Below are 13,587 nucleotides of genomic sequence, written 5' to 3' on the forward strand. Positions count from 1 at the left end.
CACCGACTCGCACTAGACATTGCCTACAACGTAGTAGTGCTGATTACAGTCAGTTTAAGCATCACCGTAGTAAGAGCGGTCTATATACATCTTTACCGCTGTATACTGGAATCAGGAGCACTAACTCTGAAGGAATTGTTTCCTACTATATACGCATTATGTACAATATAGGGATCTATATGGCTGTTCAAGTCAGCGCCGCATCAATACTTACAGACACCGATCGACCAGCTGCGGTGGAAGAACGGACTGAACCGACTAACGAATTCGAGTAGAGGAGTAAATCATTTGGCATATAACTTTGTGTCTCAGAGAAGAGCGCATTTTAAGATGCGCAGAATATAAGTGGCATAATTGCGTTACGCATATAACTGCCACTTGTTCATCTGGACGAGTTAACCCTGTCTAAGAATAGACATGCCAAGACCTTATTAGGCGCTTGCGCTTAATGTTCACCCATTGTCAATAGGTTTCGGCAGCAGGAACGTTCTTGGTGATGCAAGGTCATACTCTGCACTTTCTTCTTGCTTATTCCGATCCTGTGGTAATAAATTTTATATACATATGTGTACGTCTATCAATTCCTAAACTTCTCTAAATGTTTCCAGACTCAAAACATTCAAGCCCGAGACAATGCCTTTATTTGATGAAATTGTGTCTTCTTCGTAAGGACACCACGGAGTCCCATAATCCGTTAAGACATTCATGAGATATTATTGTCCTTGTAGTTGTTGATCTGCGGACTAATCTTTCGCAAAAATACTTCTAAATACTACAGTCTTGGCCCCAAAAACACGATAAAGATATGAGCGGACTCTGATTAGTCGTTTCATTTTGGTTCCCATCTCTTGTCCACTCAAAAAATGAAGATATCTACGCCTCTAGGCATTTTCTTTCTTGCACAATTTGCCTACGGCCATTGTAAGGAATTCCCTGGCAGCATCAATGGCCATTTTTTGACATGATCTGACATTGTAACATGCAATCAGATATCTTCGATACAATTTTATGGGACTCCCAAAGTTCGACTGCAGCCATTCGGAAACCGGCCGAGAATGCACCAGTTAAAAACTACACAGCATCGGAGATCACCTGTAACATCAATACATCGAAAGCTACCCAAACCATCGCCATTGCCGCGGGCAGTATGATAACCATGGCGCTAGGAGAGAATAAAACCATTTATCATCCCGGACCGATGTCTATTTACCTGGGCAAGGCACCTGGAAAAGTTGTTGACTGGGATGGAACAGGAAAGCGATGGTTCAAGGTGCGCGTGACAGGTATTATATTCGCTGTGTTCCGCCTGATTGTTGGTACATTAGATTGCTGAATGGGGCCCAACTTTGAATCCATTTGGATTTAATAATATACTCGGAAAAAGTAAATTCACTGTAAAGATTCCTAAAGAGGTCCCTTCTGGAGAGGTAGGTATTTTAAATTTTTCAGAGAACTTCGTCTCAATAATTTCCTCTCAAGTACCTGGTCCGGACTGAGCAGATCGCGCAGCACATTCCGGGTTATCCTGAGTTCTTTGTGTCCTGTGCACAGCTCAAGATTACCGGAGGAGGTACAGGGAGTCCATCAAAAGTTTCGATTCCAGGCCATCTCTCTAGAAAAAATGGTCTGTTCCTGTCTCCTTTGCCCAGTAAACTTAATTCGTTGAACTGGATATATGAATTCAGACCCCGACCTGTTTGTTGATATCTATTGGCCAGTACCCAAGAAATACAAGGCAAGGAAGAATTTTTACAAATTGGCATTTGATGGACTAACCGCGCATTTGTTAGGTTCCGGGTCCGCCCGTGTACCCAGGATTTTCGAAGTGATACCACCTCTAAGTTGTCAAGTGTAAGTATACGACCCAACTCTAGTAGTAGACACTAGGCTGTAGATGCCAATAGAAACGCTGACGCCCGGCCTTCCTTTATATGCACCACTGACCAGGCGAAGTTCAGAGCCTGTACGGGGATGGAAGCACGTGCTACTAGCTCTGATGAGGCTGCCTCGCGGCTAACGCATGTTTTCCATGATGCAAGATTTACCCTGAGAGACATGATAAGAGCACATTAGATTTAGCTGAAACGCTTAGATTGTGGGATAGCTTGAACACGAAAAAACGAGTGAACTTGAGGTTTGCATGAGGTAGACACTCACCTAGGTGGCTGACTGCTTTTTTTTGTACTTTAACGAGCTCGTGTAAGACAATCACACACTTCCGATTACTTGCATCGCCCAACCACCTACCACCAACACGACAGATTTCGTGTGCGGGTTCCACATAGCGATATCTCCCCCTTCTTTATTACGTTTTAATCTTGCTGCTTGCCATGAATACGACGCAGCTGGAACTACCCGCAGGCAGGGTTGGCTTCGTTCAATTCGCACAGTCTGTCTTAGACTCTGACGTCGGACGGTCGCGTTCCCACTCAGCTGGACTGTTATATCTCCTTCCGACTTGTTTAATGTTGATTGTAGTCGACGCTATTGCGAAACATTCAAATCGCCAAGCGGAAATAGCCAGTAAACATCAATCCGCCAAGGATAAGGAAGAAATCCAAAGGCTGACAACCCGGTTCCACGAATCTTTGCTCAAAATCGAGGAGCTCGACAGGACTTTTCAGTCTGAGCAGGTCTACTCTCAGCATCTTTCCCGCTCCCTCCAGAAGCGGAAGAATTTTGCCCGTCATCGCGTACGCATGCAGGTGTACGCGGCTCAGCATGACACAGAATCAGACTCGCCGCCCCGCTACACCGCCGAAACGAGACCACCCACTGAAGCTCCCGCGCGCGCAGTCAGTGCTCCCTTTACCGACTTCTGCGAAAAATTGCTGTACCAGAATAAGATATGGAAGCAGCAGCGGGAAATCAAGAATCTTCAGATCGCTCTTTGCGAGATCAAGGCATCCAACGCTGATAACGCCTTCAAGGCGTTTTGCGATAGGCTACTCCTGTCAAATAAAATCTGGAAGCAGCAGAAGGAGATTAATAGCCTGATGGCGGAGGCGGAATCGCTGAAGAAATCGCGGGCAGCAGCCGTTGCCCATGCAGCACAACAAATGGCGGACGAAGTGACGAAGGAGAGGTTGACGGAGGAGTACGTGAAGGATCTTATCGCGGAAGTAGGAGAGTGCAAACAGGCTATTTGCACGCTTCGTGTTGAACACGAAGAAGAGATGAGGGAGCTGGCCAACCTCTATCGCAAGGATTATCTCAGAATGGCTAAAGAAATCGAACGGTTGAAGTTGAGCCTGGAATCCCGTATAGTGGAACAGGAGCTTTCAAATCGTGTGGAGGACGAACTCGTTGAACGCCTCGCTCACCTGGAAGAACACGACATTACACTCGTCGGAGAATCAGGTCTTGAATCCCCAAACTCCTATGCCGATTACTACACGGACGACACACTTTCCGAGTCCGAGCTGGAGAACATGTCGAACATGTCGACGTCTACCTGCGTTGGTTCAGGAGGCGAACGTTCACGAAAATCTTCGTTCGAGCAAGGACCAGAAGCTAAGCCTGCACCCCAGACCCCAGTGAGGGTAAGGTTGTCATCTCTCAACCTGAAGTTGGTCTTGCGCGAACCTCCTTCGTCGTCGACAAGCACGCCGTTGTCGAAATCGCCTACCCCAAGGATGGATGAGAGCTCCTATGTTGGATTTTCATTCAACCCATTGTTTTTCGGAGGCGATGCGCAAAGTGATTCGCGAAAACACGTAGGCCCTATTTCAAAGGCGGATTTCGTTGCACAACAAACAAAGCGTGCTCAATGGAGGATGTGAGGCCATCACTGCATCAACCTCGACCACCCTGTACCACAACCACAGCAATCTTTGGCCTTGCGCCAACAGCAACCTCATTTTTGGGCCTTCTACAAACTATATGCCATTTATCTATGATGACGGTTTACCCTATTTTTTCTATGACCTAGGAACACACATACCTGTACAATATCATAGTTTTGTAATTTATCCATGTATCAAGAGCGCATCCTCCTATGTCAGAGATGCTTCCTTCTGGGATGCCGGTAGGTCAGATAAAATTCGAGGACACGCGCCCAATGAGGTTGAACACAAGTTGAAGCGTTGAACGAACGTTTACTTTGAACATCGATCGTAAGGTTGGAAAGAAACTGTAACGTTCACCACGTGATTATACAATGTGCGTCGCGCCGTAATTTAAAGTCGCGTCGATTTGAAAATAGACCAACGATTAAGAGGCATATCGAAATCAGTGTGTCGAAATTGTCAGGGACTGTGAATTTGGTAGGTTATGCTCTTAAGATGTAGTCGAGCTCCCAAAGACTGTTGTCGGCGTTTCCACATAAATGCTCTGGACAGCGCAACACGTGCCAAGGGGGCGCGAACTGCCGCAGGGACAAAGACCGGAAAGTCCGAAAGTTAAGCCATTTTCGTTGCTTTGTTCGGTACCACGACAACCTCGAGACTTCAATATACATCTTATCGGTGCAGGCGCCTCCATTGAAGTGGCATTATATTTTGAGTATGACCTGCCAGTGTCCCATCTGCTTTGAAGAGATCTCCGACGGTGCCCATTCTCTGCCCTGCGGTGAGTTTTGCTACTTTCTCAATCTCTGATGAAGCTGATTCAGCCAATTGATTATCAGGCCACATTTTTTGTACTGGCTGCGTTGAAAGCCTTGCAGGTAGCGCAAGAACAAGAAGCGGCCAGGTCAGCTGTCCATCATGCCGCCGTCTATACGTTCCTAGTAAGTGTGAAAGCCATCCTATCGAAAGCCTCTACGCTTGGTTTTGGATCTCATCGATCAAAACAGGAATGTCTGCGGAGGTGGTTCGAAGGGTCTTCTTGAATAGCAACAACCCGTCCGATTCTTCTAACACCGTACATTCTGATACCTCATCGACGTCTAGACCGATTGTTGCTAATGACGCAGAGGTTACCCTACTTCGTGAGCAATTAAACACTGCACAGAGGCAGAGGGCGGAAGCGGCTGCCGAAACCAACAGATTAAATGACGTCCTTGCAACAACCAGAAGGGAATCAATGTCAAAGTCGAACGAAATCAACAGTTTGAAACAGCAACTGCGAGATAATGCTTATGCTTTAGAACAATCCCTGAACAGTCACACTTCCTACAGAGCATCTGCACAAGGAATCTTTGAGAGTTTTCAAAACGAAAATAACAGACTGAAAAACGAAATAATGGAATTAAAAGCCGAGCTTCGTGTCGCAAACTCCCAGTATGTGTTGTCATTAATATCCAGCTTAGCATTAGTTGATCATCTATCTTTGTCTTCAGTATCCAGGCTAGTCGGGGAAGGTCAGTGCAATTTCTTTACATGGGTCTCTTATATACTGGCACTAATTTTGGAGGAACTTCCCGTGCGTCTCAAGGGATCCAGCAGCGTCTACCGCTGCACAATCTACCCTTGGTTCTTCGTCATCCAGTATACCTGATGAGCCTCCTTCGGCTCGTGTCCAATCTCAGCAAACTGCCAGAATACCGAGTGCCCTCAATGGACGCGTCATTAGAACCGGCAACATATCCAACACTAATACCTCCTTGTTAGCGCCAGCTGTTTCCCCAGTTTCTACAGTGCCCCATCCCGCTCCTGCACAAGCACAAGCTCCAAGGCCACGCGCGCTGAAGCGTGGGGCAGATATATTGTGCAGAGGCTACAGACGTCCACAACAGACAGCCGTACCAGAATGTACTTCAGCAGACGGATATCACAATTTTAGTGGCAAAGGAAGCAATCAGTACGCAGCAAAGTATACCTGCACGGAATGCCATTTTAGATGCTCCGAAAGCAGGCGGTGACAAATGTCTGTTCAAACCCTATGTTGCAGAGCGTCCATCAACAATTTTGATAATTGGCTTTTGTAGTCATTTACACCCATATGTATTTTTTATTAGTCTGTAACTATATCCCTTGTTATGTACGGTGTATGTTTCAACTTTTCATTACGACGCTCAAGGTCGATGACATATACGCTGAATTTTGACGTAACCATTCAGATACACAATAGTAACTTTTTTATTGTTCAAAGCAGTGGATAATCAAGATTTTGATCAAAGAAAAGCCTACATTGCCTGAGCTTGTAGGCACCTCAGACAGGACCTGAGCACTCGATTTAAAACTCGGACTACGGGTCGCGTCTGGTCGCGTCTTGATTTAAAGTCGCGTCGCTAACTGGTCTAATTAAAGTGACTCCATAAAAATAGATAACGCGGTAGGAGCTCGAACTGTGCATGAACTGTGCTAAGCCATTATGTGCCGTAGGGTTGGGATGTCGGGGAGAATCTTTCTCTTAATGCCTAGTACTTGCTTCGGAGATGTTTATGACTCGGCGGCGACTCAGAGTGGTCAGGAAACCAACACGTGCCTTGTCATTAGGACAAAGGCGGAGTCCACAGCGGCTGCTTCCATCCTTTTTCTTTCAGACCACCACCAGCTATTAATCCAACCCAGCAGTTACATATCCTGATAAAGCCTCAAGAGATGACTCAGGGTATATTGTGCTCTGTCTGCTCGGAAAGCAATGTACATTCCACCCTGCCGTGCGGTAAGCGCTTTCTGGTGGTCTGATTAATAGTTTATTATTCCGATAAACTGATCAAGCTCTTTCACAATTAGGACATAGTTTGTGTACTAACGGACACTTATCCTGTGCCTGGTGTCAACAACGGTGTACACCCAGTAAGTCGGAATGCACTTCATTCGATTCGGTGACTCTATCACTAGTACCCCGGATCTTATCAATTTCTACAGAAAACACTGTGGATACGGATAAGAAGATCGCTTTGAGCAGTAAAGATAGTAGCACATCCCTTGTCTCTAAAGCTTTCGCTCTTAGGCCGGTTGCTACACAATATGCGGAAATTGCCCTTCTTCGTCAGCACTTGAAAATTTTACAGCAACAAAGAGACGAGGCTATTCAAGAGGCCAATATACTAAAAGATGTCCAACGCTCCTACCTGCGGTCTGTTGAAGCAGCGAGAGGGGAATCCATCCTAAAATCTCAAGAAAATGAACTCTTGATCGAGAAATTGCGCAAGATGACAAGTGCTTTACAGCAAACACACGAAGAACTGGATGCGCACATCTCTTACCGGACATCTGCACAAGAAATGATTAAGAACATTAGTAAAGATAACGCGAAATTGAAGCACGAAGTAACCGATTTGAAAGCTCAACTTCATGTATTGTCGACTCAGAATAGCAAGGGCGACCAGCTGCCTTCAGTCAAGACGGTGCTCCAGGATACTTCCAAAGCTATTTTCCGGTATAGTGCATGTTCTATTTCTTTAATATCAATCTCGCTAATCATTTTCGTAGATTTGAGACTCAAGTTCAGGGTAATAATATTGCACATAAAGTATGGTTGTAACTGGAATGCATTCATTTCGCACACTCTGATATGTATACCTTGATTGTAGACCAATTTTCCTTTGTTCGGAAAGAGTTCCACCACATCCTCGTGCAATGATACCACCCCGAGTCCTTCTGCGTCCAATATAAAAGAAGAACCGGCATCAGTTTATTTGCAATCTCGGCAGGTAGCCAGACTACCAGCCACCCGCCTTGACCGCGTCCGTAAATTGGTCAACACGGAGACAAGTAAACCAATTGTCCCGCAGCAGGACGGAGCTGCTTCTCCTCCAGCTCCTGCAGCTGCTGATGTTACTTCTTCGACCGCAATTAATCCTGCTCCCACTTTGTCTCGTGCCCCGATGAAAAAGAAACCCACTCTCAAAACTGGCAACGATATATTATGGCGAGGATACGGGTGTCCAAAGAATACTCCTGTTCCAGAATGCACGTCAGCGGATGGATATCATATATTCAATGGCAAGGGTACTAATCGGTATGCGACCAAATACAACTGCGCGGTATGCCACTTCAGCTGCTCAGAGAGCAGACCCCGCTATTACCTAGACTGATTATGGGTACTAGTAGCCCAATGCATTGTAAGTAGCTCCAAATCTTGTATACCATGTACTATTAGGAGTTTTCTTCTCTCTTTACTTGTATATTATGACTCTACAATACTATGTGACCTGCGCTTATGAACATATGCATCTCAAATCAGTGCTTACTTACAAGTGTTGCCCCTGTTCTAAAAATAGAGTAACATTTACTCTTTGTCACATCATGTCACCATCACGCTTTCAAGCCGTTTTCCAGTTTTCAAACTTATTACACTCCTTGACCAGGACGATCCCCACCATTTTCCAAGCTCTCTGCCCACAAATTGTCACTTACGATGTGGTCAGATTATTAGCCTATGCTTTTGACGACTCAGACCAGCATCGATTCAAATATGTTCCCGCCTTTGGAAGTCATTGGCTGATCCAACTTACAGCGCAGCAACAGCGGCAAGACGTGGTCGTGGTAAACTTACTGTCAGGAATGACTGTTGAACACAGGTATATGGACGTTGCCCATTTAAATTCCTCGCCAGATTGTTGCTATCTAGGAAACGTTTCTTGTTCTCTGTTGTCGGATGGAACGAGATACTGGGACCACCGTGCCTGCTGTGACGGGGAACGACATTCCTGACGAAGTATGGCGAATCATTGCGCAGTTGGTGTCCTCCTCCACCAGCTCAATGACACGATATATGGCTATAAACCGTACCTTTTTCAACTATGCACTGAGCCAACGTTACCGTGAAGTACAATGGGTTGTTTTGGACCAGGCCCTAGTGAAGCAGCTTGACCGTTTGCAGTGAGTCTCAGCCTAATCACTTGTTGCAGGCAAAGCATACTGTCTCAGCGTCTCATGATATCCAATTTCCCAGGTCTCCGCTCATCGCACAGCATGTCCGCACCCTTCACATCCGTGCTTGGTTCATTGAATACCTTCTTCGACGCGCAGTCTTGTACAACCCATCATCCTCTTTTCGCAAAGCGAAAACTGCGCTCAAAAAATTCCTTTTACCCATTTCTTCCAAGTTCGGTGCTGTACATTTCCTCCATATTCGTCCTTCCAGGCCGCCGTGGATACTTCAACACGAACAAGAACGAGCTAAAGATGGCATGCTTTCCTTTGAAGTAGTAATTAGGTCAATGATTCAGGCCATCGCGGGGATGACGAACGTAGTAGAATTCAACTTCGAGTGGCGGGATCTTCCTGTCAACAGGGACACGCTGATGTTTTTGATATTGACGAGGACGGCCTTTGATAGAAGCTTGCGTAAGCTCAACCTGCGCGCGCCGATAGCGAAATTCAAGGAGCTTCTGCCTAATGCTAACTTTGACAACATTGAGGATCTCACTCTCCACTTTGACTACAGGACAAGTGATCAGCCTTCTAAAACGTTGGCAGATCTCGATGCGCAACAACTGCTGGACACCGTCGTTCCATTTATTGCCCAGCGCCGCTCTTCACTGCAATCTCTTACCATCTCTTCCTCAGCTTTAACTGACCTTTCATCCTTCTTCTCTGCTTTTCCCACTGATTTTATCTCTTTGAGGGAGTTCAGCTTTGATATTTCATTCCACAGCGATTTGCTTTCGGATTTGAATGGAATCATCAAATTCCTGGAATCCTGTCGGTTTTCTCTAAGACATGTTTCACTGGCGGCTAATTGGGAGCATCAACACGTAGGATTGCTTTCATATGCACAGGCTTTTGACGACACGAATGGAAACCTTGTGGATAATGGCAGTCATAGTGGTGATGTGGACACTAGGAACCACAACCCATGGATCCGGATGAATAACCTTCTGCTCGTCCATTCTACCTGCCTTTCCAATCTCCACAATCTCGCAATCCCCTTCATATCCCTCTCCAACACCTTACCTCTTGTCCGCAGGTCGTGTGACACGTTGACACACCTATGTTTGACCGGGCGGTTTCTCACTCTGGATGAGGTTGAAGGAGTTGCTGGATTGTTCAGCCACCGTTCGCTGGAAATTACACGCCTGCAGATCATGGTAGGATGTTTCGACAGGAGGGTGCTGGCAACGCTGGCGAAGGGCATGCCAGACTTAGGGGCCCTTGTGATGGCATTTGAGAATATGGGTGACGTGAGTTTTTTTGGCTTCATGTAGCTTCCGTCTTTGATCCTTTATTGACTCCATCATTTATTATTTCTTTTTCTTCCTTATCATGAAGTTGACTTACGAGACTCGTGAGGCCGCCCTTGATGAGTGGAGGTTATCCTTCATCAAGGTATATGATCGACATCTCAGACGAGTATACAGCGAGACTATTAGGAAGCGAGGCGCAGGAACTTCACTGCTCCATCGTCTGCAAAGGGAAATGATTTACTATTAATCCGGCCTTGGATGTTCTGGAAAGTGGAGTAGCGCGATAGAACATTTTTTTTGTTCAGCTTGGACAAAGCTTGGATCCCTTTCTGCTTCGCTTCGGGTACAAAGGGCAACATAATTAAACGTGTGCAGTTTACACTTTAAATTCAGAAAAGCCCTGTCCGTCAAGCAACGCTCTTTGTGACTTCCTGAAGGGTAACCCCACACAATAGCGACACTTACGAGAATACGCGTATTCAATCAATTTCGATGACATTTTTTGCAATTGTTCGTGTGATCTCGGATTCTTTTGTAGCTTCCGCCTCGAGGACGACTACAGGTTACAATGCTTACTGCCAAGGAGTTAGAACAAAGGCAAAAGCATAAAGGTTGGGATTTAACGAACCTCGTCATTCAATATTTCCATCATTGCACTCCCTGTGCCATCCTCGCCGAAGTAGTTTGCCACTGTAAACCTCTAGTCCGATCTCTTCAACCCACCTTCATTGTCGCGATGACTAGTAATCCCATCTGCGAGGTATGCATTGAGAATCTCGGCAGCTCACCGTACAGTCTGGAATGTGGTGAGCATCGATGTTAATCTAATATCTGGTAGACATCTGTTAACCATTTGGCTATTATACAGGCCATCTTTTATGCACTGCTTGCGTTGATAGGGTCTTACCAGACCAGCAGACTATCTTCCTAAAGGTCCCTTGCCCAAATGCAACTTGTATTGAGAACGTTCTCTTCAGTTTGTACCCATCGTCAATTTAAAAAAAAAGCTAGACTGATTGCATTTTCAACATTTAGAAAGGTCGTCGGCGCATATTAGGACAATATACATGACCCTAGACGAGCCAACTACCGAAACTCCATCGAGAGGACGATCAGGCAGAACGTCGTCCGGGGCCCGGTCAACCTCCCGCCCTCCCATGATTACTCGATCCAAACAAAGGGAAATCAACCAACAGAAATTAGTCGCAGACACCCTTGCAGCGGCAAACCTCCAGGTAGAGGAAGCGACGGGCAAGATGGAGGATCTGCAACATAAATTGCAGATCACACAGGAACGTCTGGAGTCGGCTGCTAGAAAGACACATGAATTGGAGAAAAAAGTTGTGTTGGAAAGCGCGGAGGCAAGTCGAAAGACGGTGCAGTATGTATTTTGCGCCATTGCATTCACAGCTCTTATTGCATTAATGTTTTACTATTACTTTGGTATACTTGGTTCACAGAATTGATTGGGATTTCAGATACTTTATTACTTGGCCGCCTATTATTTAGATATGTATTAATACTCAGCACTGCATGGAATAATGTGTACATATTCTTGTTGACATCATCAAACTCTCCGATGTGGGGTGCGACGGTAACTAAGCTAGTAAACCAATCTTTTCTTTTTGTGCGCACTTGGTATCTACAAGACGCTCATCAGTCTTGTAGATATGGCGATGCCAGTAGTAAGTGAATATACATAGACTGTGGAGCCGCCATCGGGGCCACACCGGGAAAAGGGAGTTTCAGTGAGGACGTTCGATATTCAAGCTTTATTGTAATGCGGATTTCTGCGCTGCAACCCTGCACGTCCGACTTGTACTTTTTGAAACTCGGAACCGAACAAAACAAACATATCAAGCTAACGGAGCTAAATGACCGCCAATTCTGATGTGCAGAACAAAAATTGAAAGACAGTTTTATTGAGTCCTAAGTTACATGTACTACAATTACGGTCTACATGGCGATTAGAATTTGCAGAGTTTTTGTTAGATAGACTCTGTTATACACTAAGTAGCCGCGGACAATTAATTGCCAAGAAAATGAGAGGAAAAGCGGGCGTTTATAGGTCGAGATAGAAAAATTGGATTCTTGCAGAACATTCCCCTCTATCAGGACCTTCACACTTAACCTCCGAGTCCCATCTGCACTACTACAGTCGCCGTCATCATCAACGTATACTAACTATAATGTCGTGCACGGTTGGACGGTCAACAAGACTTGCTTACACTATGGTCTCCGGTCCGCCAAAGTGCGCGATTTGCTTTTATAAACTCGGCGAAACGGCTTCCAGCTTAGAGTTAAGGCTCCAATCGTTTAGTTTGTTTATCGTTTACAAACTGTTTATTCCATTTACCGTTTAGTTTATTTTGTACTTCATGCCAAACAGTATACAAACCGTTTACAAACAGTTTACACGGTCCCTATTCCAGGATTGATCTGAGCAACTCAATTGTCCAATAAGCATTAGTAAAACACAATTTCCAATGTTGCGGGACAGCGGTTACTGTAAGAACCGGAGAAAATTCACTGAAATGTGATTTCTGAGAGTTGGCAACGTTGCAGGCTGCAAGAGTAAGCCAGAAAATTCTACCACATACATTGACATGTCAGCACTTCCGCCTGGCAATCGTGTTACGCATTTGCACATTCAGAAAGTTGTCAAATCCTTGACTCTTCTCTCGTCGTCGCTTCCGGACAATATACCAGTGGCTACACGGCACGATAAAATCTATACTGCAATACCTACTGCTCCTATCGAAAGTCAGGGTTCAGCCATCTTTGAGACATTTAATCGTGTCACGGACATTCTATTTAAAGAAGATGCAGACTGTCGAGATGAGCACGGTCACTTTCGTTATATCCGTCGTGGAAAGCTTGGAATGGAAAATTTCTGTGTGTATATAGGCAAAATAAACTGGGAAGTCTCCGACATTCCCCTTGACCTTGTTGGGATGAAGCTGGAACGGATACTTGATGAGCTCAAATATCTTACGTGCGTAACTAATATCTACATTTATATTCAATCTAATATGTACTTACTATTGGTTAGAAAACTTCCTCCTAAGAAAACAGGAGTCTATAACAATGCAAAGACAAAGCCGGTACCAAAAACCAAAAAGAAGGCAAAAAAAATGAGTGGAATAACTCAGGATCTAATCAATGGTGCTGTACGTGACCTTCAGAGCCTTCCTAGCAAAGGTAATGTCACATTAAACTCACGTCTAGCCCTGAATAAAAGATCTAAATACCTTGTATTAGATGGAGAGTGTACCGACATCAATTCTGAGGATGACGCTACATTTAAACCACGCCGAAATATGGAGCGTGAGTCATCCGAAGATTCAATTTTGTCATATACCCTCGATAAGGACGGGCTTGAAGTTGATGATAGCAAGAATGACCCAAAAAAGCGCCAGCAAGTAGTATCTGATACAGAAAGTGAAGGAGAACAGGTTAACAAGGTAAGACATTGAAATATAAGAAGTATAAGTTAACTTACTATTGAATATTTACTGTAATAGGGCCCGTCGTACAAAAAAGCAAAGAAATCAGCAAGCGCAGCC

At 45.1% G+C, this 13,587-nt stretch overlaps 5 protein-coding genes across 5 annotated transcripts; all 5 read left to right on the forward strand.

Annotated features, from left to right (window-relative positions):
* Positions 1 to 979: 979 nt before the first annotated feature.
* On the forward strand, positions 980 to 1,855 carry JR316_0012351 (putative endo-beta-1,4-glucanase D; the record flags this gene model as incomplete). Its single annotated transcript, XM_047897976.1, has 4 exons — positions 980 to 1,270; positions 1,326 to 1,427; positions 1,480 to 1,624; positions 1,686 to 1,855. 4 exons carry the CDS (start codon positions 980 to 982, stop codon positions 1,853 to 1,855), a joined length of 708 nt encoding a protein of 235 aa, XP_047742865.1.
* Positions 1,856 to 2,465: 610 nt separating this feature from the next.
* On the forward strand, positions 2,466 to 3,782 carry JR316_0012352 (uncharacterized protein; the record flags this gene model as incomplete). The annotated part of the gene is made up of 2 exons (XM_047897977.1): positions 2,466 to 3,542; positions 3,570 to 3,782. The coding sequence occupies 2 exons, from the start codon at positions 2,466 to 2,468 to the stop codon at positions 3,780 to 3,782; spliced, it is 1,290 nt and encodes a 429-aa protein (XP_047742866.1).
* A 1,015-nt stretch (positions 3,783 to 4,797) lies between these two features.
* Positions 4,798 to 6,080, forward strand: JR316_0012353 (uncharacterized protein; the record flags this gene model as incomplete). The annotated part of the gene is made up of 5 exons (XM_047897978.1): positions 4,798 to 5,222; positions 5,282 to 5,302; positions 5,377 to 5,693; positions 5,725 to 5,808; positions 6,034 to 6,080. The coding sequence occupies 5 exons, from the start codon at positions 4,798 to 4,800 to the stop codon at positions 6,078 to 6,080; spliced, it is 894 nt and encodes a 297-aa protein (XP_047742867.1).
* Positions 6,081 to 6,485: 405 nt separating this feature from the next.
* Positions 6,486 to 10,207, forward strand: JR316_0012354 (uncharacterized protein; the record flags this gene model as incomplete). Its single annotated transcript, XM_047897979.1, has 8 exons — positions 6,486 to 6,495; positions 6,756 to 7,269; positions 7,323 to 7,362; positions 7,424 to 7,876; positions 8,464 to 8,714; positions 8,788 to 10,018; positions 10,107 to 10,163; positions 10,184 to 10,207. 8 exons carry the CDS (start codon positions 6,486 to 6,488, stop codon positions 10,205 to 10,207), a joined length of 2,580 nt encoding a protein of 859 aa, XP_047742868.1.
* Positions 10,208 to 11,088: 881 nt separating this feature from the next.
* JR316_0012355 (uncharacterized protein) lies at positions 11,089 to 11,530 on the forward strand (the record flags this gene model as incomplete). Its single annotated transcript, XM_047897980.1, has 2 exons — positions 11,089 to 11,402; positions 11,482 to 11,530. The coding sequence occupies 2 exons, from the start codon at positions 11,089 to 11,091 to the stop codon at positions 11,528 to 11,530; spliced, it is 363 nt and encodes a 120-aa protein (XP_047742869.1).
* Between the last annotated feature and the right edge of the window lie 2,057 nt (positions 11,531 to 13,587).

This window comes from Psilocybe cubensis, chromosome 12, assembly GCF_017499595.1.
Source record: "Psilocybe cubensis strain MGC-MH-2018 chromosome 12, whole genome shotgun sequence".
NCBI classification, from domain to species: Eukaryota; Fungi; Basidiomycota; class Agaricomycetes; order Agaricales; family Agrocybaceae; genus Psilocybe; species Psilocybe cubensis.